This window comes from Heteronotia binoei, chromosome 10 (genome assembly GCF_032191835.1).
Source record: "Heteronotia binoei isolate CCM8104 ecotype False Entrance Well chromosome 10, APGP_CSIRO_Hbin_v1, whole genome shotgun sequence".
NCBI lineage: Eukaryota > Metazoa > Chordata > Lepidosauria > Squamata > Gekkonidae > Heteronotia > Heteronotia binoei.
In genome coordinates, this window is record NC_083232.1 from 61,694,862 (window position 1) to 61,719,604 (window position 24,743).

General features: G+C 43.3%; 1 protein-coding gene across 1 annotated transcript in view; it reads left to right on the plus strand.

Moving 5' to 3' along the window:
* RAB5A (RAB5A, member RAS oncogene family) overlaps positions 1-24,743 on the plus strand; it is a 35,903-nt gene that overhangs the window by 4,916 nt on the left and 6,244 nt on the right. Inside the window, exons 2-3 of the mRNA XM_060248767.1 lie at positions 10,011-10,262; positions 16,144-16,295. Of these exons, the coding sequence (XP_060104750.1) occupies positions 10,100-10,262; positions 16,144-16,295 (315 nt within the window). The 5' untranslated portion in view covers positions 10,011-10,099. The remainder of the gene's footprint in view (positions 1-10,010; positions 10,263-16,143; positions 16,296-24,743) is intronic.

The following is a 24,743-nucleotide window of genomic DNA, read 5'->3' on the forward strand; positions in this document are numbered from 1 at the left end:
GGGAGACTGAGAAATGCAAGATACTTACTTCAGCTGTAAGGGGAGTTGTAGAAAATACTCTTTAGAATAAGTTGTTGATTTTATGGGCAGTTCATGTTTGCCTTTGTCAAATTATAGTAATCAAAGCCATTAATGGCAAAAGTCTTCTTGCGATAGTGGATCTTTGTGTTCATTCTTGGATTGCTGGCACTTTTCTAGCAAAAACGCAGAACTGGGAAAGAAATGCCTTTGTAATATTAGGGGATAATAGAGCCCATTGTGAGCATTATAATTGACAAATCATAAAAACTTGTGCAGTGCACATGAGAATGGTAACATTTATAGACAGCATTTTTAGACAACAAAATATTAATTGTTCTTTCTGTTTTTAATATTATTCTGTTGAAAATAAAAATTAGCATTTCAGGGCTGTTCTTACACACCTGAAGAATACAAGGACTCATTCATAGAAAATGTCTTAAGATTTTTTTTGTAACAAATGAGTATTAAATTTCAGAGATTGGATTTTAAAGGGTTTTGTTGTTGGTAAAATATATGTGGTGGTATTGAAATAGTTGCTTCGGTTCATGCAAGGAATGTGGGTCAGCTTAGGTGGAATCTGAGATTCTTCCCAGAACAAGACTGACATAATGCTAACACAGTTGACTTTTGAAACACTCTTTCTTTTAGTCTTATGTTTTATGATGCTCATTGAATTAGTTTGATGCTTCTTTCTACTCTGGTCATAGTTTGGAACCCATTTACTCAGCAAGGGATAGATAATATTATAGATAATATTAAATAGGGTAGATAATATTATAAAACCAACATTTTAGCAAGAAGTTGTACAACATTCAGAGTACTGCAATACTACAGTTCCAAAATCTCCATTTCCTGTACCTACCATGGTCAAATGAAGAACTTTCATTGTCACACCTAGTATTTTAAGCAGTGATTTTATTAGGGTTTGTAGAATCTTTCGGGCTCAAGTGCTGTGTTCTACTGGAGAAAGTTTTCCTTCCAGACGTTTCGTTCTCAGCTGCGGAGAACATCCTCAGTGGCGTTGCAGCCGGAGCAAGTGCTCTGACCTTCTTGGCTGCTGTGCGCTTGACTCAATGCACAGCAGCCAAGAAGGTCAAAGCGCCTGCTCCGGCTGCAATGCCACTGAGGATGTTCTCCGCAGCTGAGAACGAAACGTCTGGAAGGAAAACTTTCTCCAGTAGAACACGGCACTTGAGCCTGAAAGATTCTACAAACCCTAATGATGTTACCAGCCGTGAAAACCTGAAATCTTTGATAATGATTTTATTATTATATGTTTCAGTGGTTCTGAAAGAAAATTGAAAAGGATAGATCCAACCATTTGTTCTATTGGTGAAAAAGAGAGGAATAGGTCCCCTTTGACTCTTCCCCCACATCAAGCCTGTGTTTTGGATCATGGAAGCTGCATGGGGGCTGTAACAAGCAGGGAAATAGACTGAAATTGAGCAAAAAAGCTGGCTGGATCAAATTTAAGTTTGCACCATACAGTGGTGGTGGATGAATGATTCAATTGGTTTTTAAATACAATCTTTAATATTTCGTTAAATGATTTTTAAAAAATACTGGAATTGGGGAGAAGTTTGGCTAGGAATAGAGGTTAGCTTCTGAGGAAGTTTCTGCTGTATTTATTTAAATGCCACAATGGTTTTGTTGTCAGATCTTTAATAAAATTCTGTGAAACTTTGAAGAAGTTGTTGGTAGTGGATTTACGGTGACTCTGAAGGGGTTTCAAGCTAAGAGATGTTTAGAGGTAGTTGTTGTTGTTGCTGCCTCTGCAGAGCTACCCTGGAATTCCTGAGTGATCTCCCATCCAAATACTGACCAGGGCTGACTTCCTTAGCTTCTGAGATCTGACAAGATTGGGCTAGGCTGGGTCATCCAAATCATGTAGGACTGGTGTTTGGTGGTAACAATAATTAGAAAACATTGTCATTAAAATACAAATGACTGCTGAAAAATTAGTGACTTAAATTTTGGGGCTGGTTCCAGAGCCAAAGAAAATTTTGTCAAGGTTCATTTTGTAGTGATTGCTAAGCAAAGATGGGCTGAGGCAAGTCTTGGGAGGGAATTCTTGTGACTGAGAATGTGCTGTGTTTTGCTTTTATATGAATTTCTCGTATGAACATTGTGCAAAAGAATGTACTCTTCCAAACTGATCACATGATTGGACTAAGAAAGGCTATCTTTAAAATCTGTGGGAACCAGGTCAACTGGATGTTGTCTGTCAAGGATTGGTTGCAGCCAGCTTTTCTATGCAGTCTTATCCCATTCCCCTCCTTTCAACAGACCCTGTTCCACATGGGGTTTGTCCATGCAGGTCCACCAATTCCCAGGGCAGCATTTTCTGGTGCTTCAAGAGGACCCCTCCTTCCTTTTCACCAGCTGAAAATGTGGTTGGATCCAACTCCAAGGCCTGTTTGTAAAGGTTGAGTTAAAAAAAAACAGCTGAAATGACCTACAGGTGAAAAAGTCAAAGACAGAAAATCAACTTGGAGAGGGGTATTGGATGTCCTATTTCACATCAGGAGTGGGAGCAGATGAAGAGTAATAATAATATAGCCTGCAATCCTTAAAATATTCTCCAAATGGAGAATAAAATGGGATGACTTCTAAGTATGCAGGCTTAGGACTGATCCCATAATGTGTAGATGAAAGAAAACTTATGAAGAACTACTTATATTCAGCACCCTTAAAATTGCAAATTGTTTTCATGGTCAAACAGAAATGTTATGTAATATTTGGGAGTGTCCCCTTCTGGGAATAGTCCAACAAAGTGATTAAAGAAATTACAGGATCTAAGATATCAGTGGTACCTAAGGTGGTAGGTAGTGTTAAGATTTCTTAAAACTGTATAAGGTCTGATGATGTAGAATTGGTTACAGCTTGCTTGACAGCAGTGAGAATGTATTTTATTGTAGAATGGAATTTTTGAACAGCCATTAGCTGTTAGGGGTTGACACAAAAGTCTGTGGGAATCCTATAAAAGAAGGAAAAAGAAACCAATTACATAGATTTGTAAGTAATTGGATGTTATTTATTGAATACTGAAATACAGATTCAGTACATAATGGCTCTGCTATAAAAATATGAAAATCAGAATTATCACCCTGAATTGTGCTTGGATAGGAAACGTCAGCAGATAAACCACTGAAGCAATATGGGCTCAGCTATCAACCCTTGTCAGAGTAGCGAATGCTCTGTGTCTGAGGCATTCTGGATACATTGCTCCCTCTGTCCTAAAGTTTGTATCCTAGTGATCCTGTGAGATACATTGGCTGGAGATCGTGGTTCTTTTCTTGCCTTTTTTTGATGAAGTAGATTAAACTGTCACTGTTACAGTACTGTTTCATGAATTTTGTGAAAATTCCCTAACCCAAGATTTGAACCCAGGCATTGTTTAACATTTGTTCGATTGCACTGATATGGTGTTATCATTTGCCTGATAGAATGCTTTGGATTTCTTTTATAGTTGTTTGGGCTCAATTGGTAGAACAAAAACATGTTTATTTCTGTGGTCTGGTAACCTGGTTCTGTGAACTTCCATGACCATTGCGCTCAGTACCATCAAGAACAGGGTTTATACCCTTCAGATAGGAAGATTGTCATCAAAGTTCACATTGTTGCAGTGTTCTTCCAGGCTTTATACAAGCTTGTTTTAAACAGTTGAAACAAACACTTTGGAGCAAGTCATTGGAGAGAGCCAGTTTGGTGTAGTGGTTAAGTGCGCGGACTCTTACCTGGGAGAACCGGATTTGCTTCCCCACTCCTCCACTTGCACCTGCTGGAATGGCCTTGGGTCAGGCATAGCTCTTGCAGGAGTTGTCGTTGAAAGGGCAGCTGCTGTGAGAGCCCTCTCAGCCCCACCCACCTCACAGGGTGTCATGCAGAAGGAAGGTAAAGAAGATTGTGAACCACTCTGAGATTTGGAGTGGAGGGTGGGATATAAATCCAATATCTTCTTCTTCATCTTTAATTCAAATTCGTAGATCCAGGTAGCAAGCCTTTAGCTGTCCAGGTACTAAGGGTTCCACAGGAATTTTCCAGCCATATATCCAGTGTAGGTAGCAGAAAATCCATAACAATTAAATTTCTAGTAGTTTTTATAGTAACAATAATGGTATTAAATAGTATAGCAAGTAGTTATGTCTACAGAGGCAAGCTCCAAATAGCTAAATTTCTATGTAATTTAGTGTGAAAGCTTTATTATATAGCAGGGGTCCCCAACCCCTGGGCCATGGACCAGTACCTGTTAGCAACCAGGCCGTGAGTTGTATAATTATTTCATTATATATATACAGTGTAGTAATAATAAGACATTGGATTTATATCCTGCCCTCCACTCTGCATTTCAGAGTCTCAGAGCAGCTCACAATCTCCTTTACCTTCCTCCCCCAAAACAGACACCCTGTGAGGTGGGTGGGGATGAAAGAGCTCTCCCCAGAAGCTGCCCTTTCAACTCTGTGAGAAGCTATGGCTGACCCACGGCCATTCTAGCAGCTGCAAGTGGAGGAGTGGGGAATCAAACCCCGTTCTCCCAGATAAAAGTACACACACTTAACCACCACACCAAACACTTTAGAAATAAAGTGCACAATTGTATCATCCTGAAACCATTGCGCGCCCTCCCCCCCCCCCCCCCATCCCCCATGCATGGAAAAATTGTCTTCCACAAAACCTGTTATATAGGATAGATGCTTCATTTGGGCTGGATCTTGTCAACCTGTTCTAAACAATAAAAAGAGCTTGCAGAAACTGAAGGAAACTTGTTAGTGTTTATGGGGTTGAAGAAGCCTTTGCATTCCTCAAAAGCAACAAGCAGCTATAACAGTAAGTGAAGAAGCAGCTAGATTCATATTACACCCATGTTTGCCGTTTTTGTTTGCTAATGTTATAGAAAGATGGTGCTGAGTAAGTACTAGTTAGTTCAGAACAAGATGTGAGATAGCTGATGATCCAGTGAAGTGTCGTAAGGAAGTTCAAATGATCTGACTTTTAAGCAACAACTTTTTGTCTTTGATCAGGGTCTAGACTGGTGTTGATGCACTGTACAAATACAGAGACTTGCATCTTTCATTTTTTAAAGTTTCATTGAAAAAATAATTTAGTATATATTTTAAAGGAGGGGCCTTAATGCAAACTCAGGAGCAGAATGAGTTTTCTGATCAAAATATGAAAATCTTTCAATGCTGAATTGTTTAGTTTGTGCATTCTTCAAGATAATAATAATAATAAATTTTTATTTATACCCCCCCCTCCCCCCCCCGAGGCAGGCTCAGGGCGGCTTACAGGACATGGTACATACCATGATACAACAATAAAATCAAACAATAACAATATAAAACTGTTCATACATTAATTAAATTACATAAATAGTCTAAAATCCAGTAAAACTTAACGGCGCTACAAACTCAGTATATATAAAGATGGCTTGATGTTACTGCTAAGTTCAACTTAAAAGGCTAGTTGAAAGAGGGCGATTTTACAAGCCCTACGGAACTGGTTAAAATCCCGTAGGGCCCGCACCTCCTCTGGCAGCGGGTTCCACCATTGGAGTGCCAATATCGAGAAGGCCTGCTCCCTAGTTGTTTTTGACTTAGCCTCCTTAGCCTTTGGAGAAGCCAATCTGTTCAACATCATAGGTTCTGAACAGATAGGCTTCTCCAAAGGCAAATCTGCTATGGATCACTGCTGCACTCTGGCCTTCCTTGCTGAAAAATATATGCATACCGGGTCAAAAAAATTATACGCTGCCTTCATTGATTTGAAGGGTGCTTTTGATTCAATAGATAGAGCCCAAGTATGGATCAAGCTAGGTTACCTGGGAATGGACCCGCGTCTGCTGTTTCTCTTGAGGAAACTTCATTCTATACCTTTTGCCAAGTGAAATTTTCTTCTAGCGGAGACTTGACTAGTAAAATCCCAGTGTTAAAGGGGGTTAAACAAGGTTGCGTGCTGGCCCTACATCTTTTTAATTTATTTTTAACTGACTTGGCACAATTTTTGAACCCTATTAATGGTCATCCGCCTAAACTTGCAGGCCGAGCGGTCCCCTTATTACTTTATGCCGATGACACTACCATCCTCTCTTGTACAAGAGTGGGCCTGCGAAGGTATTTGAATGCCTTTTATGACTACTGTAATTGTAATTCACTTTCTATCAATTATGCCAAATCTAAAGTAGTTGTCTTCTCAAATTGCTGGTGCCCACAGAGATGGTTTATTGGCAACTCAACAATTGAGCAAACAAAATTTTTAAATACTTGGGGATCACTTTTAATCACAAGTTAAGGTAGGTTTCACATCGTAACAACACTGTCAACTTGGCTAAATGTTCAGCTGCTCAAATTAAACAGTTTTTCTTTGCAAGGGGCAACCAGTTAGTTCCAGCAGCAATTAAAGTGTTCAAAGCCAAAACGCTTGCCCAAATTCTCTGTGGTATCCCCATATGGATCTCAGCTTTTACCAGGAAAGTGGAGGGCATTCAAGCCTCATTCATTAGACAAATTCTTGGTTTGCCAAAATGTGTGTCCTACTTTGCTCTCTGCTCTGAAGTGGGTCAGTCTTTGGTGGAGACAAAAGCCTGGATTGCAGTGTTTAAATTCTGGCTCAAAATTCACTATAGAACAGATCCTAACAGCCCTCTTGATTGTATGAAAAGAGACCCATATATTTCATCCTGGACAGCAGTGCTTCTGTCCAAACTTAATCAATTGGGGATAGAGGTAGATGATTTTTCTACCTCTGATGAGTCATATATCTTCAGATATTAAATTGAGACTGTGGGAATCGGAGGAAACGAAATTACGGCCAACAGACCCTTATATTTGCTCTCCAGCTTCCTTAGGTCTCTATGCTTTCTGTGGCAAAATGCCCAATTATCTATCAGACTTAACCATTCCAAGTCATCGCATGTTGGCTAGACTAAATACGTTTCCCTCCAAAGTTTTACAAGGGAGATATCAGCGAGTCCCTTTAGCCGACAGACTTTGCTCCTGTGGAGCGAATACTCCTGACTCAATCCAGCATATATTGCTTGATTGTTCTTTTTACCATAACCTCCGTAAAGATTTATTTGGCAAGCTTTCTTTTTCCCCAGATTTGTCTATTCTGCCACCCTGTTATTATTTATTGAATGATACTGAGGGGGTGGTTAGTGAGGCTGTGGCAAAATTTCTGGCTGACAGCCTTAAATTTAATTCTGCCCATGTTTAAATGCATCTGTAAGCTCGATTTCATTTTGATTTTATCTCCAGTGTTTAAATTTTTATATTCTGTGTATTTTTATTGCAATCTATTATGCCATTAAAGGTTTGGTATGGTAACTTAGCCTCCTTTGGCCCAGGGATTTTCAAAAGATTTTGTGAACTAGAACTCAGTGCTCTCTGGGGAACATATGGAGAGAGACAGTCCCTAAAGTAGACAAGTCCTCGGCCATATATTTTATTTATTTATTAATTTATATCCCGCCCTTCCCAACAAGTGGCTCAGCATAAAATTCCACATAATGACATTTAAACATAGAACAGTTAAAATTAATTAATACATTTAAGTTATAAAATATTTAAAATTACAAAACATATAGGGCTTTAAAGGTAATAACCAGCACCTTGTAATGGACTCGGTACGCAATTGGCAGCCAGTGCAGTTCCCGCAGCCTAGGCCATACATGTTCCCACCAAGGTAGTCCCATTAACAGTCTGGCTGCTGCATTCTGCACTAGCTGCAGTTTCCGAGTTCGGTACAGGGGCAGCCCTATGTAGAGGGCATTACAGTAGTCTGACCTCGAGGTGACCGTTGCATGGATCACTGTTGCCAGGTCGCCACGTTCCAGGAAGGGAGCCAACTGCCTCACCTGCCTACGATGAAAAAAGGCAGATTTAGTAGTGGCTGCTATCTGGGCCTCCATTGTCAGGGAAGACTCCAGTAGCACTCCCAAGCTCCTGACCCTGCACACTGGGACCAGTGGCGCATCGTCAAAAGCTGGCAGGGAGATTCCCCCCCCCCCAGCCCGCCATGGCCTAGGCAAAGTACCTCTGTCTTCGCTGGGTTCAATTTCAGCCCACTCAGCCTGAGCCAATCTGCCACGGCTTGCAACGCACGGTCCAGATTCTCAGGGACATTGTCAGTTCGGCCGTCCATCAATAGATAGAGCTGGGTGTCATCAGCATACTGGTGACAACCCAGCCCATATCTCCGGGCGATCTGGGCAAGGGGGCACATGTAGATGCTAAACAACATCGGGGAGAGAACAGCCCCCTGAGGCACCCCACAATTAAGTAGGTGTCTCTGGGAAAGTTCTCCCCCGATCGCAGCCCTCTGTCCCTGACCCTCAAGGAAAGAGAAAAGCCACTGCAAGGCTGACCCCTGAATCCCTGCATCGGCGAGGCGGCGGACCAGTAGCCGATGATTGACCATATTGAACACCGCCGATAGGTCTAACAACAGCAACACTGCCATACCGCCTCGATCCAGATGTTGCCGGAGATCATCCATGAGGGCGACCAACACTGTGTCTGCCCCATGGCCCGGGCGGAAACCGGACTGGAATGGATCTAAAGATGAATGTGTGATTTCACTAGAATATCTATAGATATTTAATAACAAAAATAAAGAACCATAGAGATTTGCGAGGTCTTCTGTGTGGCCTCTTAATTTATTTATTTATTTTAGTATGCTTATATTCCGGCCTTTCCCGTGAACGGGCTCAGGGCAGATCACAACATTCAAACAACAATAAAACCTACAATTCAGAGTTAAAACAATACATTAAAATTAAACAGATTCCAGTGGCAGTTCCACATTTTTCTTTAAAAACCACACTCAGATGATTGAGTGATATTCCGTGAGGCTCAAAAGGCTGACCATCACCTAGTCTCCACCATATCCTTTTGTACATATAGCTGTTCATTGATGCACTAAATTCCAGTCTCAAGTTAGATGTAGATGTAGAAACAATTTTTTTATATTTTGTTTTAAATTATGCACTAAAAGATGTATGGACTACATTAAAATGTAGACAAGGACAGCGTATCTTCGGGATCACCTCTCCCCATATGAGCCCCGCGGGTCCCTGCGATCAGGAACCAGCATCTCTTGATGGTCCCCGGCCCCAGGGATGTCCAACTTGCCCTGACTAGGGTCAGGGCTTTTTCAGCCCTGGCCCCTGCCTGGTGGAATGAGCTTCCATCAGAGATCAGGGCCTTGTGAGACTTTTTACAGTTCCACAGGGCCTGTAAAATGGAGCTGTTCCACCAGGCCTTCAGATGAGGCAGTGGGCATCCCTTGCTATTTGGCCCCTCCCCCTTGGACCCTGAAATGATTATTTGCATGTGTTGCGGTCTGTGTTGAGGCACTGATGCTATGCTGAATTTTTTAGATGTTTTTAATCTGCAAATTTTAAATGTTGTGATTTTACCTGTTACTAACATATAATGGAGCCCACCCTGAGCCTGCCTTCATGGGGGGCAGGTTACAAATCTAATACGTAAATAAAATAACTTACTTGAACTTGATTTATCTGGCATATGTGATTATTCTTTAATATAATTAAAAGCTAGGGCATGCTCTGTGCTATGACTACCTCAACTCTCTCTGGCTGTTTTGTTGCTTCTCTGCTATCAGCACACTGAAATTAAAACAAAAAAAAGTTTGCAGTATATTATGTGGCTTCTAGTAAATTTTAAAAAATCAAGTAAATCCTGTTGTGTTCCCAAAGGTATTAGCTGACCAAGGTTTCTAGTTCAGCAGCTGTGTTATGGGAATCATGATCTGTGATACTATCACCTTAAATAATTGATCATTTTGAGGGAGAAATTACTATTTAGTTAAATGCTGATGAATTTTACACTGATGTCTTTTTATTTTTGCATAATAAAAGTGGGCAAAATACTTGTACAGGACTTGATGATAGTGTTTATAAAACAAGCTAATCATGCATTTATATATCACAATTCTGATTTCTGAATGGTTGTGTGTTTTTTTTGGACCAGGTTGCTTTGAAGTGTAGAATCAGTGCATTTCACGTCCTGGAAACTTCGTCTTAAGAATCTGAAACAAGGGACTCCTTTCTAGTTTGGACATGGCCAACCGAGGAGCAACTAGACCCAATGGGCCCAATGCTGGGAATAAAATATGTCAGTTCAAGTTAGTTCTTCTGGGTGAATCTGCTGTTGGCAAATCAAGTCTGGTGCTTCGTTTTGTAAAAGGCCAGTTTCATGAGTTTCAGGAGAGTACAATTGGAGGTGAGAAAAAAATTACATTTAGCAATAACTGTTCCACATTTTTTACAGTTTTTTCCTTGTTAGCTTTATTATGCTTGTTTGTAAAGCCAATATTGTATTGTACTATGTGCTGTGTATTCAGTATTTCTTTATAAAAGATTATAAATTATTAGAATTGTCCTGATAGAAGAGGGCAGGGCAATCCTGAGTAGCATTGAAATTGGAGATAATAGTGTATATGGACAAAAATTATGATATAGTGGCTCCAGGTACTTGCATTTAAAAATCAGCTGTACCTTTATACTGGGATTTTCAATAGATCTTCCTGTCGGAATATTCTGTATAAATCAAAAAAAGCTGGCATTCTCATTAACAGTATCATTTCATCATGTAAAACATCTGATACCTTAGGAGGAAAAAAACCTTGATTTTTCTTGCAAATACCAGTGTATTAAAACAGAAGTTGTAAATGTCATTAATCTCTGCTTAATGTATCACATTATTTTGTTTCTCTAAAAGAGTGTCTGGGTGTTTTATTTGCAATTAAAACTTAAAAGCTTACATGGGATTTGAATAGCAGTGAGTAGCAAACTTCAGAATACTTCTCTGTCCTCTTAAATTGCCTTCAGACCATCTCTTGCAACCTTTATGATAAGTGATTTACTATGCAGTCTCAAGTACTTACACTTTTCTAAGCCATTGACTTCAGTGGTTCTTATGATCAATACAGCTGTCTACATGTGAGCCACTGTGAATCCATCCACAGATTTTGCCTTTCAGTAGGGCTTTTAAAAAACTCCTATTTCTTTTTCGTTATTGCTGGGATGGGTTGAACCAGTTCTGATATTAGGAAAAAATTTTGCCTGTTTGATGAAACAGTGCACAGTGGTAGTAGTTCCCTTTGGTCACTTTAAGTATGTCAACAGGTTGTAGTTCATATTAGAGTTGTTAGTTGTGGTGTTCAGGCTATAAGTTTTCCTTTAAGAGAATCTAAGTGATTGACAAAAGTGGATAGGTAGGAGGGGTGAGCATACAGTACAGCTAGCATACAGATACTCAGATGTTGAATGGTGATAGGAATAAAATGGCAGTCCACGGGCACCTTAAAGATTGAAGTGAAATTATTCCAAAGTAAGTTTTCAGGAATCAAGGCTCAGTTTATCAGATGCAAGCAGAATATATTGGAAATCAGAAGAGTCTCTTTACTCGAAGAACTACATAGTGTAAAGTTACAACAGTTACAGTTACAGTTGTAAGTTTCCTTACAACTCTGCAAAGTCATAAGAGAGAAAGGTGATCACTGTGTCTGTAGATTTGGCCTCTTTAGTAGTGATCCATTCTTGCCATCTGTTTAATTAAGATGACTGCCATTTGTTGGGGGCTATCATGCACAGTCTGACCAAATAATATCAGTCAGACTTCATGGAAAGCATATCAGTATAATCATCATTCAAGTTTATGCCCCAATTACAGATAAGGAAGAAATTGATCATACACCTAAACAAGATGTGCTTATAAACATAGGTGACTGGAATGCAAAAGAAAGAAACAAAGCACAATCAAATATTGTTGGAAGATTTGGGCTAAAAGCACAAAATGAAGCAGGAGAGCAGTTCATAGAATTTTGTAAAGACAATGGTTTGTTCATTGCAAGCAGATTTCAGGCAACCAGAAAGTGGCCAATATAGAAACCAGGTAGATTAGATAATTGGAAGCAAAGGTGAAGAAGCTCTATTTTCTCTGCTAAAACAAGACCAGCAGCTGACTCTGGTGCAGTCCACTTGTTTGTTTATTTCTATACCATCCTCTGCAAGCGGGCTCAGGGTGAGTCACAACAGAAATGTAAGCAATAAAATGGTAACAGTTGAATCCAGTTATTAAAACAGATGGCAAGTCAGTAAAAGAAAGAAATCCATCATGCTACTTGCATTGAAGGGCGGGTGGGCAGAGACTTAATAATGCTGTTGAAGGTGCCTCTACACCAGTGGTGTCAAATATGCGGCCTGGGGGCCTCCAGGGGGCTCCTATCAGACCCCCAAGCAACTGACTGTCATGTGCTTCCTTCTCCCTCTTGCTTCTTTCTGCATCACAGCTTGCATTGCAAGGTTTGCTCAATCACCCAGGAGCTACAGAGCAAAGCCTCTATTTTCTCCATTGACTGAGGCTCCTCCCTTGGGGAGGAAGGGAGGGAGGCAGAGCTACTGAGCCAAGCATCTCTTCCTTCTATTGGCTGAGGCTCTCCCCCCCCCCCCCCCGTCCCCTGGGGAAGGAAGGAAAGAACCAGAGCTTTCTTTGCCCTGTTCCCTGGATCCCATGGAAAAATACAAAGAAAGCACCTTAAGACCAGCAAGTGCTAACGTTTTAAGAATGTTTTAAGTTTTTTAAAAATATATATATTTAATTATGTTTGTGTCCTTTATAAAGTTTATTTCTGCTACCTAATCTTAAATAGGTACACACATGGCCCATCCTCGCCCACCATGGCCTGGCCCAACAAGGTCTTATTTATATCAGATCCGGCTCTCATAACAAATGAGTTTGACATCCGTGCTCTACAGCATCAAGTGAACATTAGGGCAGTATGAGTAGGAAGAGCCAGTGACCCCCAAGTTACCTGAAAGCCTGACAGCTACATTTTACAGGCCCTGTGGAACTGTAATAAGTCCCAGGGGGCCCTGATCTCATTGGGGTTCCATCCAGTTCCACCAGGGTGGAGAAGGCCCTGGCCCTAGTCAAGGCCAGCTGGACATCTTTTGGGCTGGAGACTGCCAGTAGATGTTGCTCTGCTGAGCTTAAATCTCTATGGGACATATAGGAAGAGGTGGTCCTGCAGATACATGGCTGCATAGGACTTTGAAGGTTAGCACCAGCACCTTGAACTGGATTCAGTACTCAATTGATAACCAATGCAATTGGTGTAGCACCAGCTGAATGCGTACCCACACAGACATTTCCAGGTCAGATGTAAGGGGCAGCCCTGTGTAAAGCAAGTTGTAGTAGTCTAATCTGAAAGTGACTATTGTGTGGGTCACTGTAGCCAAGTCCGGGAGGGAAGGTACTAGCTGCCAACCCAACCAAAGGTGTTAGAAGGCTGATTTGGCAACACTGGTGATCTGGGCCTCCATAGTTAATGAAGCATCCAGTATTACTCCTAAACTTCTCACCCTTGTTGCTGGCACTAATGGTACCCCACACAAGCCTTGGATTTGGATTCCCAAGTCGACCCCACCACCACCACAGTTCAGGAACAGGATATTCTTCTTGGATGGATTTAATTTCAGCCAGCTCTGCTGTAGCCAACCAGTCACAGCCTCCAGTGCCCTGTCTAAAATATCTGGGGCTGAGTCCAGCATTTTGTCCATCAAGAGATACAGCTGGGTGTCATCAGCATACTGGTGACAATCCAGCCCAAACCCCTGGAATAGCTGTGTAAGGAAACATATGTGTATGTTAAGCAATACCAGGGTAATATCTGGCCAGGACCATAGAGTCCAAAGATTTTTTTAATAATAAAAAAGGGGTTGTACTACTGCCTCTTTCAAGCTCCCTGAGAATATCCCAAAAGTCAGGGATAGATTTTTAATATTACCTGTGTGTGTGTGTGTCTCAAATAGCGTCTCCACTGGCCTTAGCCAGCCAAGATGGGCACAGGTCAAGGAGGCAAGTGGTGGGCTTCATAGCTGCCAGGACCTTATCGACCTCATGCTGGGAGAGTCAGCTGCAAGGCTTTTGGGAAGTCATTAGTTCATAGTGTTGCCATAGTTCGGAAGTGGCTTGACAGTACTTAACATATACACATCAAGAAAGTGAGTATAATATGGAGGAAGGGGCAAATGTTATTTCAGCATTTTCCATGGTGGTGGTGGTCATTTTTCTTTTGTGGAGCTGGAATATATAGTATTATGTATATTGTTTCTTATGCCTAACTTTTATAGTAATCAGTACAGTACACAAATGAAGTTGGAATAGATGGATTTAAACTTTAGTTCTGCTGATTGGATGTTTTTTGTTGATGTACACAAGTAGTGAGACATAATTTGCCATTTTAGTCTCTATTGTTCTGTAATTTTAGATTTTATATATTTTGTTTTTAAATGTTGATTGCTTTTATGATGTAACCCGCCCTGAGCCTGTTCTACAGGAAGAGTGGGCTAAAAGCTGAATAAAATAAATAAATAAAACACAAGGTGAAAATCTAGATAGTTAAGAGCTTTTCAGAAAATACTATCCGAAACTAAAATATTAGGGGAGGGATGGTGGCTCAGTGGTAGAGCATCTGCTTGGGAAGCAGAGGGTCCCAGGTTCAATCTCCGGCATCTCCAAAAAAGGGTCCAGGCAAATAGGTGTGAAAAACCTCAGCTTGAGACCCTGGAGAGCCGCTGCCAGTCTGAGTAGACAATACTGACTTTGATGGACCAAGGGTCTGTTTCAGTATAAGGCAGCTTCATATGTCCATATGACTGAACAGATCTGAAATACAGCTTGAAAACAAAAGTTTTGTTTACTAGAGGTGCTTGTTCTGCACAGGCTAAAGAAACAAATGTTAAGAAGTTGTCTTTATCTTCAGATATGGTTTCAAAAGAACAGTGAACTGTTGTAAATTGAAAACAAGCTGTGCTAATTTGAAATCAGCGATACTAGATTTGGAATACAGAGAATTTGTTTTTTACTTTTGAAAGATTGAGTTCTCACTAAATTTTGTATCTTCCTCTGTCAGCTAGCAGACCAGTATTTAAAAAAAAACCATAGAAAATGTTCCTGGAAGATGGATACTTGACAATTATTTAGTTTAATTATTTGGTTTTTAGTGTGTGCACAGTGCATCATATGTTGCTTGGTTTTCTGGACATGGTATATAAATCATGAAATACATTTACAAAGCTGCCATACTGCATTAATATAATCTTAGGAAGCAGAAACCTTGCGAGAAGGATTTGTCTGTTGTGATGTCCCATAGAGCATCTCAAAATTGTGATAACTGTTAGGTCTGGTTTCATTTGGCTGTTCTTTCAGTGCTAACGAATGGCCTACATACAGCTGTGGTCCAATTTCAATATTAATAGTACATTTAAGGCAGGGGTGTCAAACTCATAAGGGCTAGATCTGACATAAATGAGACCTTGTTGGGCTGGGCCATGTTTGGTTGGGCTAGGCCATGTCAGGCCATGCGTGTACCTATTTAAGATTAAGTAGCAGAGATATAAACTATAAAGGATACAGACAAACACAACTAAATATTTTTAAAAACTTAAAATATGATTAAAACATTAGCACTCGTTGGTCTTAAAGGGCTTTCTTTGTATTTCTCCCATGGGATCCAGGGAACTGGGCAAAGAAAGCTCTGGCTCTTTTCTTCCTTCCCCAGGGGACTGGGGGGGGGGGGGAGAAGAGCCCCAGCCAATAGAAGAAAGAGAGCCTTGGCTCAGTAGCTTTGCTGTACAATTGAGAGAGCCTAAAAAAATAGGTTCTTCCTCCCCCTCCTTCCTCCCTAAGGGAGGCGCCTCAGCCAATGGAGAAAATAGAGGTTTTCTTCTGTAGTTCCTGTGCAGTTGAGCAAGCCTTGCAAAGCAAGCTGTGATGCAGAAGGAAGCAAGAGAGAGCGAGAAGGAAGCAGATGACAGCCAGTTGCTCAGAGGCCTGATAGGAGCCCTCCGGGACTGATAGGAGACCTCCCAGACTGCATGTTTGTCACCCCTGATCTAAGGTGTGGAATTAAGTGGTTTTTCCAGCATGGCTGCAACTCAACATGCACTGTAAGTGAAAGTATTCAAAAAAAAAATAAGGTATCATGTAAGAACTCTTGAACTTAAACAGCTTAAATTTTTTACCACATTCACCTCAGCAGAAGATAGTGATCTAATGATGATGTTCATAATTACCATTCCTGTTGCTTTCATTTCAGCTGCTTTTCTAACACAGACTGTGTGTCTTGATGACACAACAGTAAAATTTGAAATCTGGGATACAGCAGGTCAGGAACGATATCACAGTTTGGCACCAATGTACTACAGAGGAGCTCAGGCAGCTATAGTTGTATATGATATTACCAATGAGGTAAGTGAAATAAATCATGGAATAGTAGACTGAGTGGTGATTTAAAGGCATAACTAGCATGCTGCTTTAAAGTTATGAAATTGTTGGTTTGCTATGTGTCATGGTGGTGGGGGAAAGAAATTTTTCTGGCTGCTTTTGGAGTTTCGGGACAACTGTCCAAATAGAAATTGGCTTGTATGTTTTGAAGCAACTGAATGTGTAATTTCACAGGCCTTGAGAAGTTTTCTTTGGATCTAGGATACAGCCCAAAATCTAGGAGACAGACAAATACAATATTTTCATCATCATACCAGTTAAGCTTAATATTGCCCATAAATTGTGAATTTATAACCAAAAATGTGTGTACCCGAGAAACTTGCAGATACAGTGCATCTGATTTCCCCCTATCTTTCTTTCCTCTATCCCTTCTTCTCCACTCCTTTTCTGTCACTTAGGCCCCCCCTCACTTTCTGTCTTTCCCACTTCTTCTCTGTCAGTCATTCCTTCTTCAGTTTCTGTCTTCCCCCACCTGGCCTCTTGCCAACACCCTGGCCCTTCCTGTTTCTAACCCAGACTAAGACCAACCATTTGTTCTGTCTGCACCTCTGAAGGGAACAATGAAGCTGCTGGTGTGTCCTGTTTTTCACCACCTTCTCCCCTGCTTGCATCAGCCAGCAGAAGAGCATTGTTTGCCAGGAACCTACTGGGGGGGGGGGGGGGGGTGAGATTCTTTTGTTGCATCAATGGAAGGGGACAGTAGGAGGCAGCAGTGGCTCCCCTTCCTCCTCCGCTTGCCTGATCTTTACAGTGGGGAACTGCAGCTGCTGTGGATTCAGTCACAACTGCATCATTCCCTCCCAAGGGAACGTGAGCCACAAGACCTGCTTCTTCCCCCCTCCTCTCGGCTTGGCTTCGCGAACGAAGATTTAAGAAGGGTGCAATAGTCCACGTCTGCTGCAGGCTCGCTGGTGGCTGACAAGACCAATGCGGGACAGGCAGGTCCGGCCACAGTGGCTGCAGGGAAAAGTCTGATTTAGGGTTGGTGCTGTAGCAGTGCGATTCTTCCTCAATCTCCTTTTGTCCTCAAGACCAGCTATGCGTGCGTTCTCAAAAGAAGAGACAGCCTGGTGGATGGTGTGCCTCCATGCTTTGCGATCTGAGGCTAGGTCAGACCACTGGTGATGGTTGATGCGACAGGTGCCAAGGGATTTCTTCAAGGAGTCCTTGTACCTCTTCTTTGGTGCCCCTCTATTTCGATGGCCGGTGGAGAGTTCGCCATACAGGGCAATCTTGGGAAGGCGGTGGTTTTCCATCCTAGAAATATGCCCTGCCCAGCGCAGCTGCGTCTTCAACAGCAGTGCCTCGATGCTGGTAACCTCCGCCCGCTTGAGAACTTCAGTGTTGGTCACAAAGTCACTCCAGTGGATGTTGAGGATGGTGCGAAGGCAGCGCTGATGAAAGCGCTCAAGGAGTTGCAGGTGATGACGGTATAAAACCCACGATTCGGAGCCGTAGATGAGGGTTGTCATCACAACCGCTTTGTAAACATTGATCTTTGTGCCTTTTTTCAGATGCTTGTTGCTCCACACTCTTTTGTGCAGTCGGCCAAAGGCACGGTTTGCCTTTGCCAGCCTGTTGTCGATCTCCTTGTCGATCTTAGCATCTGAGGAGATGATGCACCCCAGGTAGCTGAACTGCTGGACTGTCTTCAGAACTGATTCACCCACAGTGATGCAGGGAGGGTGATAATCTTCCTGGGGTGCAGGCTGGTGGAGAACTTCTGTCTTCTTCAGACTAACTTCTAGGCCGAATAGCTTGGCAGCCTCTGCAAAGCAGGACGTCATATGCTGCAGAGCTGATACTGAGTGGGAGACGAGTGCAGCAGCATCAGCAAACAGTAGCTCTCGGATGAGTTTTTCCATTGTCTTGGAGTGGGCCTTTAGTCGCCTCAGGTTGAACAGGCTGCCATCGGTGCGATAGCAGATGTAGACACCATCGTCATCATCTAGATCTACTGCGGCTCTTTGAAGCATCATGCTAAAGAAGATCGTAAAGAGAGTTGGTGCGAGAATGCAGCCTTGCTTTACACCTGTGCCTATTGGGACGGTCTCCGAGAGGTCGTTGCAGTGTCTGACTTGGCTGTGGTCTTCGTGTAGCTGGATGATCATGCTGAGGAACCTTGGGGGATATCCTAAACGTTCCAAGATTTGCCACAGGCCTTTCCTGCTAACGGTATCGAAAGCTTTGGTAAGGTCGACAAAAGTCACATACAGAGCCTTGTTTTGTTCCCTGCATTTCTCTTGGAGCTGCCTGAGAACAAATACCATGTCGGTGGTGCTCCTGTTAGCTCTGAAGCCGCACTGGCTCTCTGGGAGGAGTTCTTCTGCAATGGCGGGCACCAGTCTGTTCAGGAGTATTCTGGCAAGGATTTTGCCTGCGATGGAGAGCAGGGTTATCCCCCGGTAGTTGGAGCAGTCTGATTTTCCCCCTTTGTTCTTGTATAGGGTGATGATGATTGCATCGCAAAAGTTCTGTGGTAATTTGCCTTGTTCCCAGCAGGTGACAAGTACTTTGTGAAGTGAGCTATGTAGTACTGTGCCCCCATGCTTCCAGATCTCTGGTGGAATTCCATCAAGTCCTGCTGCCTTGCCACTTTTCAGTTGCTCGATGGCTTTAACAGTCTCTTCTAGAGTGGGGATCTCATCCAACTCTGTTTTCACTGGTTGAAGTGGGGTGAAGTGAATTGCTGAATCTTGAACTACGCAGTTGGCACTGAAGAGAACCTGAAAATACTCCGACCACCGGTTCAATATGGATGCCTTGTCTGTGAGGAGCACTTGGCCGTCTGCACTACGCAAGGGACTCTGAGTCTGATATGATGGAACATATACTGCCTTCAGGGCTTCGTAGAACCCTCTTAAATCACCAGTGTCTGCACACAGCTGGGTTCTCTCAGCAAGCTTGGTCCACCACTTGTTCTGAATGTCTCAAAGCTTGCACTGGAGGTTGCTACATACAGCGCGAAAGGTTGCTTTTTTCCCAGGACAGGAGGGCTGAGCAAGATGTGCTTGATAGGCAGATCTCTTTTTCGCCAGTAAATCTTGGATCTCTTGATTGTTCTCATCAAACCAGTCCTTGTTCTTCCTTGTGGAGAACCCGAGGACTTCTTCAGAGATCTGCAGGACGGTAGTTTTTAGGTGTTCCCAGAGTGCTTCTGGAGGAGGGTCTGTGGGGCAACTGGGGTCCTCAATTCTTGACTGGAGTTTTGCCTGGAAGGCAGCTTTAACTTCGGCTGACTGGAGACTGCCAACCTGAAACTTCCTCCGAGGGATACCTCCTCTCCTGGGTGTGGGTTTAAAGTGAAGACGGAGATTGCAGCGTACAAGACGATGATCCGTATGACATTCTGCACTGGGCATTACTTGGGTGTGTAAGACATCTCGAAGGTCTCTCTGGTGCACCAGAATGTAGTCGATAAGGTGCCAGTGCTTGGACCGTGGGTGCATCCAGGTTGTCTTCAGACTGTTCTTCTGCTGGAAGATAGTGTTGGTGATGGTGAGCTGGTGCTCCATGCAGAATTCTAGCAGGAGGCGCCCATTGTCATTGCAGTTGCCAATGCCGTGTTTGCCAAGTACTCCTTTCCAGGCTTCTGAGTCTTTACCTACTCTGGCATTGAAGTCGCCAAGGATGATCACCTTGTCCTCTGTAGGGGTCTTCCGTACGAGGTTGTGTAGATCAGCATAGAACTTGTTCTTTTCTGCAGGATCTGCTTGAAGGGTTGGGGCATACACACTGAAGAGTGTTGCATGCTGCTTGTTTTGAAGTGGGAGGCGCATGGACATGATGCGATCTGAGTGACCTGTTGGCAGGTTTTCGAGTTTGGAGGCAATGGAGTTCCTGACCATGAAGCCAACGCCAGAAAGGCGGCTCTCAGCCTTTGACTTACCTGACCAGTAGAGGGTATAGCCAGCACTGTGTTCTTGAAGACTACCTTCCTCAGGGAAACGGACCTCACTGAGAGCTGCTATGTCGATATTCAACCTGAGAAGTTCGTGGGCAACTAGAGCAGAGCGTCGTTCAGGGCGACCACTGTCTACTGTGTCAAGCATGGTTCTGATGTTCCAACACGCAAGCTGTAGTCTTTGCACACTTTGTGAGGCAGGTGCATGCCTTTTCTTTGTTGTTATTTTTTGACCGCAAGTAAGGATGCCCGTTGACCGCGGCTAGCCAACTGGGGTGGAGGAGACGAGCTTTGTTTAGGCCACCTTTTCTAGGCCCCTCTCCGTGTGGAGCAAGCAGTGCTGTCCCTAGATAAGGCTGCTTGGTCGTTCAGGGTGCTGCCGAAAAATGCTTTCGTCTCCGGGTTAGCATCAGGCGACCAATACCCTGAACCGCCTACATGCAGGATCGGGACTGCGGCTTCCAGTGGCACCTTCCACCTGCCGTTTCGCCCCTTGCCCATCGCTGCAGGACTTGATGCGTTGTGGGTTGTGTATGTGGATATGCCCTTCAGGCCAGAGCAGAGGAATTTTTTAGGTGAAGCCCAGTGTGCGCGGTACTGGCTCCACCCTTTCACCTGGGGGTCATCTGCCATGGCCCAGTAAGCCGAGACGCCGGCAGCGAGTCCTCCAGGTGGTAGGTGTTACATTAACGAGCTCTATCTGCCCGGGTTTGATGTTAGAGTTTTCTTTCTCTTGGCTGGCGAGGTTGGTGGGCCCAGCCTGCCCATCCGGTTATACCTCCGGACAATTCGGTCGCACCATGACGTAGCAAACTCTGTGAAAAACGGGGGGGGACCAGCGAGAAGATGTTGCTACGAATGCAGTAATGCAGGAGAGGCCATTGCAGTGACCATCTGCCAGGCATAGCCAGACAGTGACCACGCGGCATTCACTACACCGGGAGAGGAGAGGCTATGTATTGCGCATATACTTTCCCTGGGGGGGTAGGATACCCAGAGGGAGCCCACCCCCCACCCCCCTCCTAGTTAGGGTCAAACTGACACACTCTTCTTCTCATCCTGCCTACAGCTTTGCTGAGGGGGAGTAGCAGCAGCAACAATAGCTGCTGGTGGTATATAATCTGCAGCAGCCTGGCAGTTCAGTCATCTCTCTCCCATCCTCCTTGTACACCTTCCTGCATTCAGATAACAGTTCTCTGTGCTTGCGCAGTTGGGGGCGGGTTGTTAGGGTTTTTTTATTTTTTGTAACCTCTCACTTTAGTAGCTTTAAGATTTTTCTGCAAGCCTGGATATTCCCCCAAGTTTGGAGAAAAGCCTTCGCTCTGTCAGTTTGACCCCAATCTGCAGATTGAGATATCCTCAGATAAGGGGCACACATCTCATCACAAACCTAATTTTGTGACAAATCATTGCTGGCTTTTGGTTCACAAACCGGATGGTCATGCGCATCCTTATCCCCAACCCTCCACATGGTTTTGGGGAGGCTTGTGAGGTTTGTGTTGGGAAGCAGAGGAGAGCCCTCCACTTCCAGGCATTCCCTTTAAATGGCTTTTGCAAGATCTTCCCCCACCCCTTCCATTTTGCTGGCCTCAGGGAGCTGCCACCAGTGAAAGGTTTGGCATATGGGGAGTTCATAGTTTGTGTGACCTCGTGAACCAGGATGAACTGCTATTTCCCTGGTTTGTGCCCATCCCTAACACATGGCTGTTAGATATACAGGTATTCCATGTATGCAGTCAAAAAATGGCAAGAAAACAAAGAATTTTTTTTAAAAAGACATCTTTAAGCTTTTCTTAAAACAAGTTTGATTTTCTGGTTTTGGAATTCCAGAGTTTATTTTTGCTACCAAGCCACTAGTCACCTCTCTGTATCTGAGTTGTCAGTGGCTGCTAGCTGGATGCTCTGTTCATTTGCTAGATTCTGTATTCAGCTTTATTCTTTGTATAGTACAACTGTTGTCACTTGCAGTGCTTGATCTTTTGGACTTGCTTTGTTAAAATTTCACTCTGTCATTGGATGCATATAGGTACCATTTTGTGACTACATGTTATGTAATGAAGGGGGTTCTATTCCACAGAAGTTTGTCACAATCTATTTGGTAAGATGCCTTAAGACTCTTGTTTGCTGGAACAAATGACTGTGTCTTCCTCACTGGCATTTGCCAGCGTATGTGATGGACAAAAGCAACCGCTTATCAGTGCAATCCTGCGCATACTTCCCTGGGAGTAAGCCCCATTGAATATTGTGGGACTTACTGAAGAGCCAATCTGCATAGAATTGAACTGGGTCTTCTGCTTACTTTCATAAGAGAAAATGTTTCTCAAAATAAGAAAGAAAAGGAAAACAGAGTACAGAATCAGCTTGATTGGGTCTTCAGGATATAGCAGGAATGATAGAGTTTAAAAATTGTGTGTAAGAGTAGCAAAAAAGGTTTTTAAATGAAAAGGCGGACTTACATGAGGAAACAGACAATAACTTCCTAATGGGACATGATAACCCACCTGTGAACTTCCCCACTGAACTTAGAGAGTGCAGCTGTTTTCTTCTCTCATTTGCTGATGTCCTTTGCACGTTTACATGCATGATAGAAATTATGAGGAAAAGCTGTACAATCTCAAAAAACTGTCTGAGATACTCCTTCACCTTCATGGGTTTCAGCTATATTTTTGTTTACATGAGAATATATTTCAATACCTATACACTCCTAATAAAATTGGTGAAGAACAAATTTAGGTTTGTTGGTCTTAAAAGAGAACAAATTAAATTAAATCTGGTTCCATAACTGACAAGGAATAGCAATGTTATGTGCTGCACATGTTGGATTATGTATGGCTTCGATTTTTTTTCAGCATACTGTATTTTTCCTAATTTAATTGCTGAATGTGGCAGCATGTGTGTCATCTATGGTATAACAGCTCATCCCCACTTTTGCTTTTTCTCCCTCTTTTTCACTCATCTTCTTTCCAACCTCCTTTCCATTTTCATCTCATGCTACCCTTCCTCGGCGGGGAGGGCGGGATATAAATAAAAGCTTATTATTATTATTCCTAGTAGGTGTTTCCAGCTCTTCCTCCTCCAACTGTTGTGTGATTGCACATGCCTGAATGAGAACTAGGGACGGGCACGAACCGAACCACAAACCATGATCTGGGCACGAATTGAGCCAGTTTGTTGTTCGGTTCTGAACCATGCCTCCCCCTGAACTTCCCAAACCTCCTGCCCAGTTGGCTTCCCTAGGCACCAAGAGGCTGCAGGGCACCTGAGGAAGCCAACAGGAGGCAGTTCAAACTGTTTCCTCGAGGCCCCAGCGATCCTGCAGAGAGACCTCTCCTTGTGGGATCAGCTCTTTTGCCAGCTCTGCTGGGGTGCCCGGTTGAAATCAGGCAGTGCAACAGAGTCAGCAAAGCAGCTGATCCTGCGGGGGGACCTCTCCCTGCAGGATCAGCTGCTTTGCCAGCTCTGCTGAACTGCCCAGTTTCAACCAGGCACCCCAGCAGAGCCTGAGCTGGGGAAGGTCTGCCCGATCTTTATTTGCTTTCCCAGCTGGGCTGCCAGGGCTGGCTGGAGAAGGGAAGAAAGATAAGGGACCCATTGGATACAATGGAGAGCTCTTTGGCTGGAGAAGGAAGGGGTTGCATTTAAATGTCTCCCCGTCCCTTCCCCAGCCATAATGAACCACGAATCCCCAAACCATAAGCGGTTCAGGAAAATTGTGGTGTCGTTGGTTCATTTTGTTCCCAAAATCAACGAACCATAAACTGAACCACCGTTTCCCCGAGCTCGTGCCCATCCCTAGCGTGATCATGTCCATCCCACTTGCTGGGGCCTGCAAGCTGAAGCTGGTGGGCTGATTGGTGTTTGCTTGCCTTGGGAAAGACAAAAAAATGAGTTCAGGCTAAAGCAAATAAATAAATTGACTTAATTGTTAGACACTTTATGCGTCTCCATTTTCTTATCAGGGTTTTTCTGTCTCACAGAGTGATTTTAAGCTGGACTCTAAAGAGTTCCTTTAGGGACTCTCCCAGAAACTTGCATGTGTGTATAAGAGATTCTTCTTTTTCCTTCAAATAGCAGACTTCTGTTCCATATCATGGATGAAAAGCAGTTTGCTATACTGTATGGGAGAGAGGGCTGTTGTTAAAGAAATGCTACAGCTTTAGTACGTTATGTGCATACTAGATCTAGGTGGGTGTTATACATTACACTGCGTCAGTGGTAGTTCCAAGTGAATGTATGAATTCCAGTTTTGGAATTCTTTGGGAATATTTGAATATTCTTTGGGAGAGCCAGTTTGGTGTAGTGGTTAAGTGCGTGGACTCTTATCTGGGAGAACCGGGTTTGATTCCCCACTCCTCCACTTGCACCTGCTGGAATGGCTTTGGGTTAGCCATAGCTCTGGCAGAGGTTGTCCTTGAAAGTGCAGCTGCTATGAGAGCCCTCTCAGCCCCACCCACCTCACAGGGTGTCTGTTGTGGGGGGAGAAGATAAAGGAGATTGTAAGCCGCTCT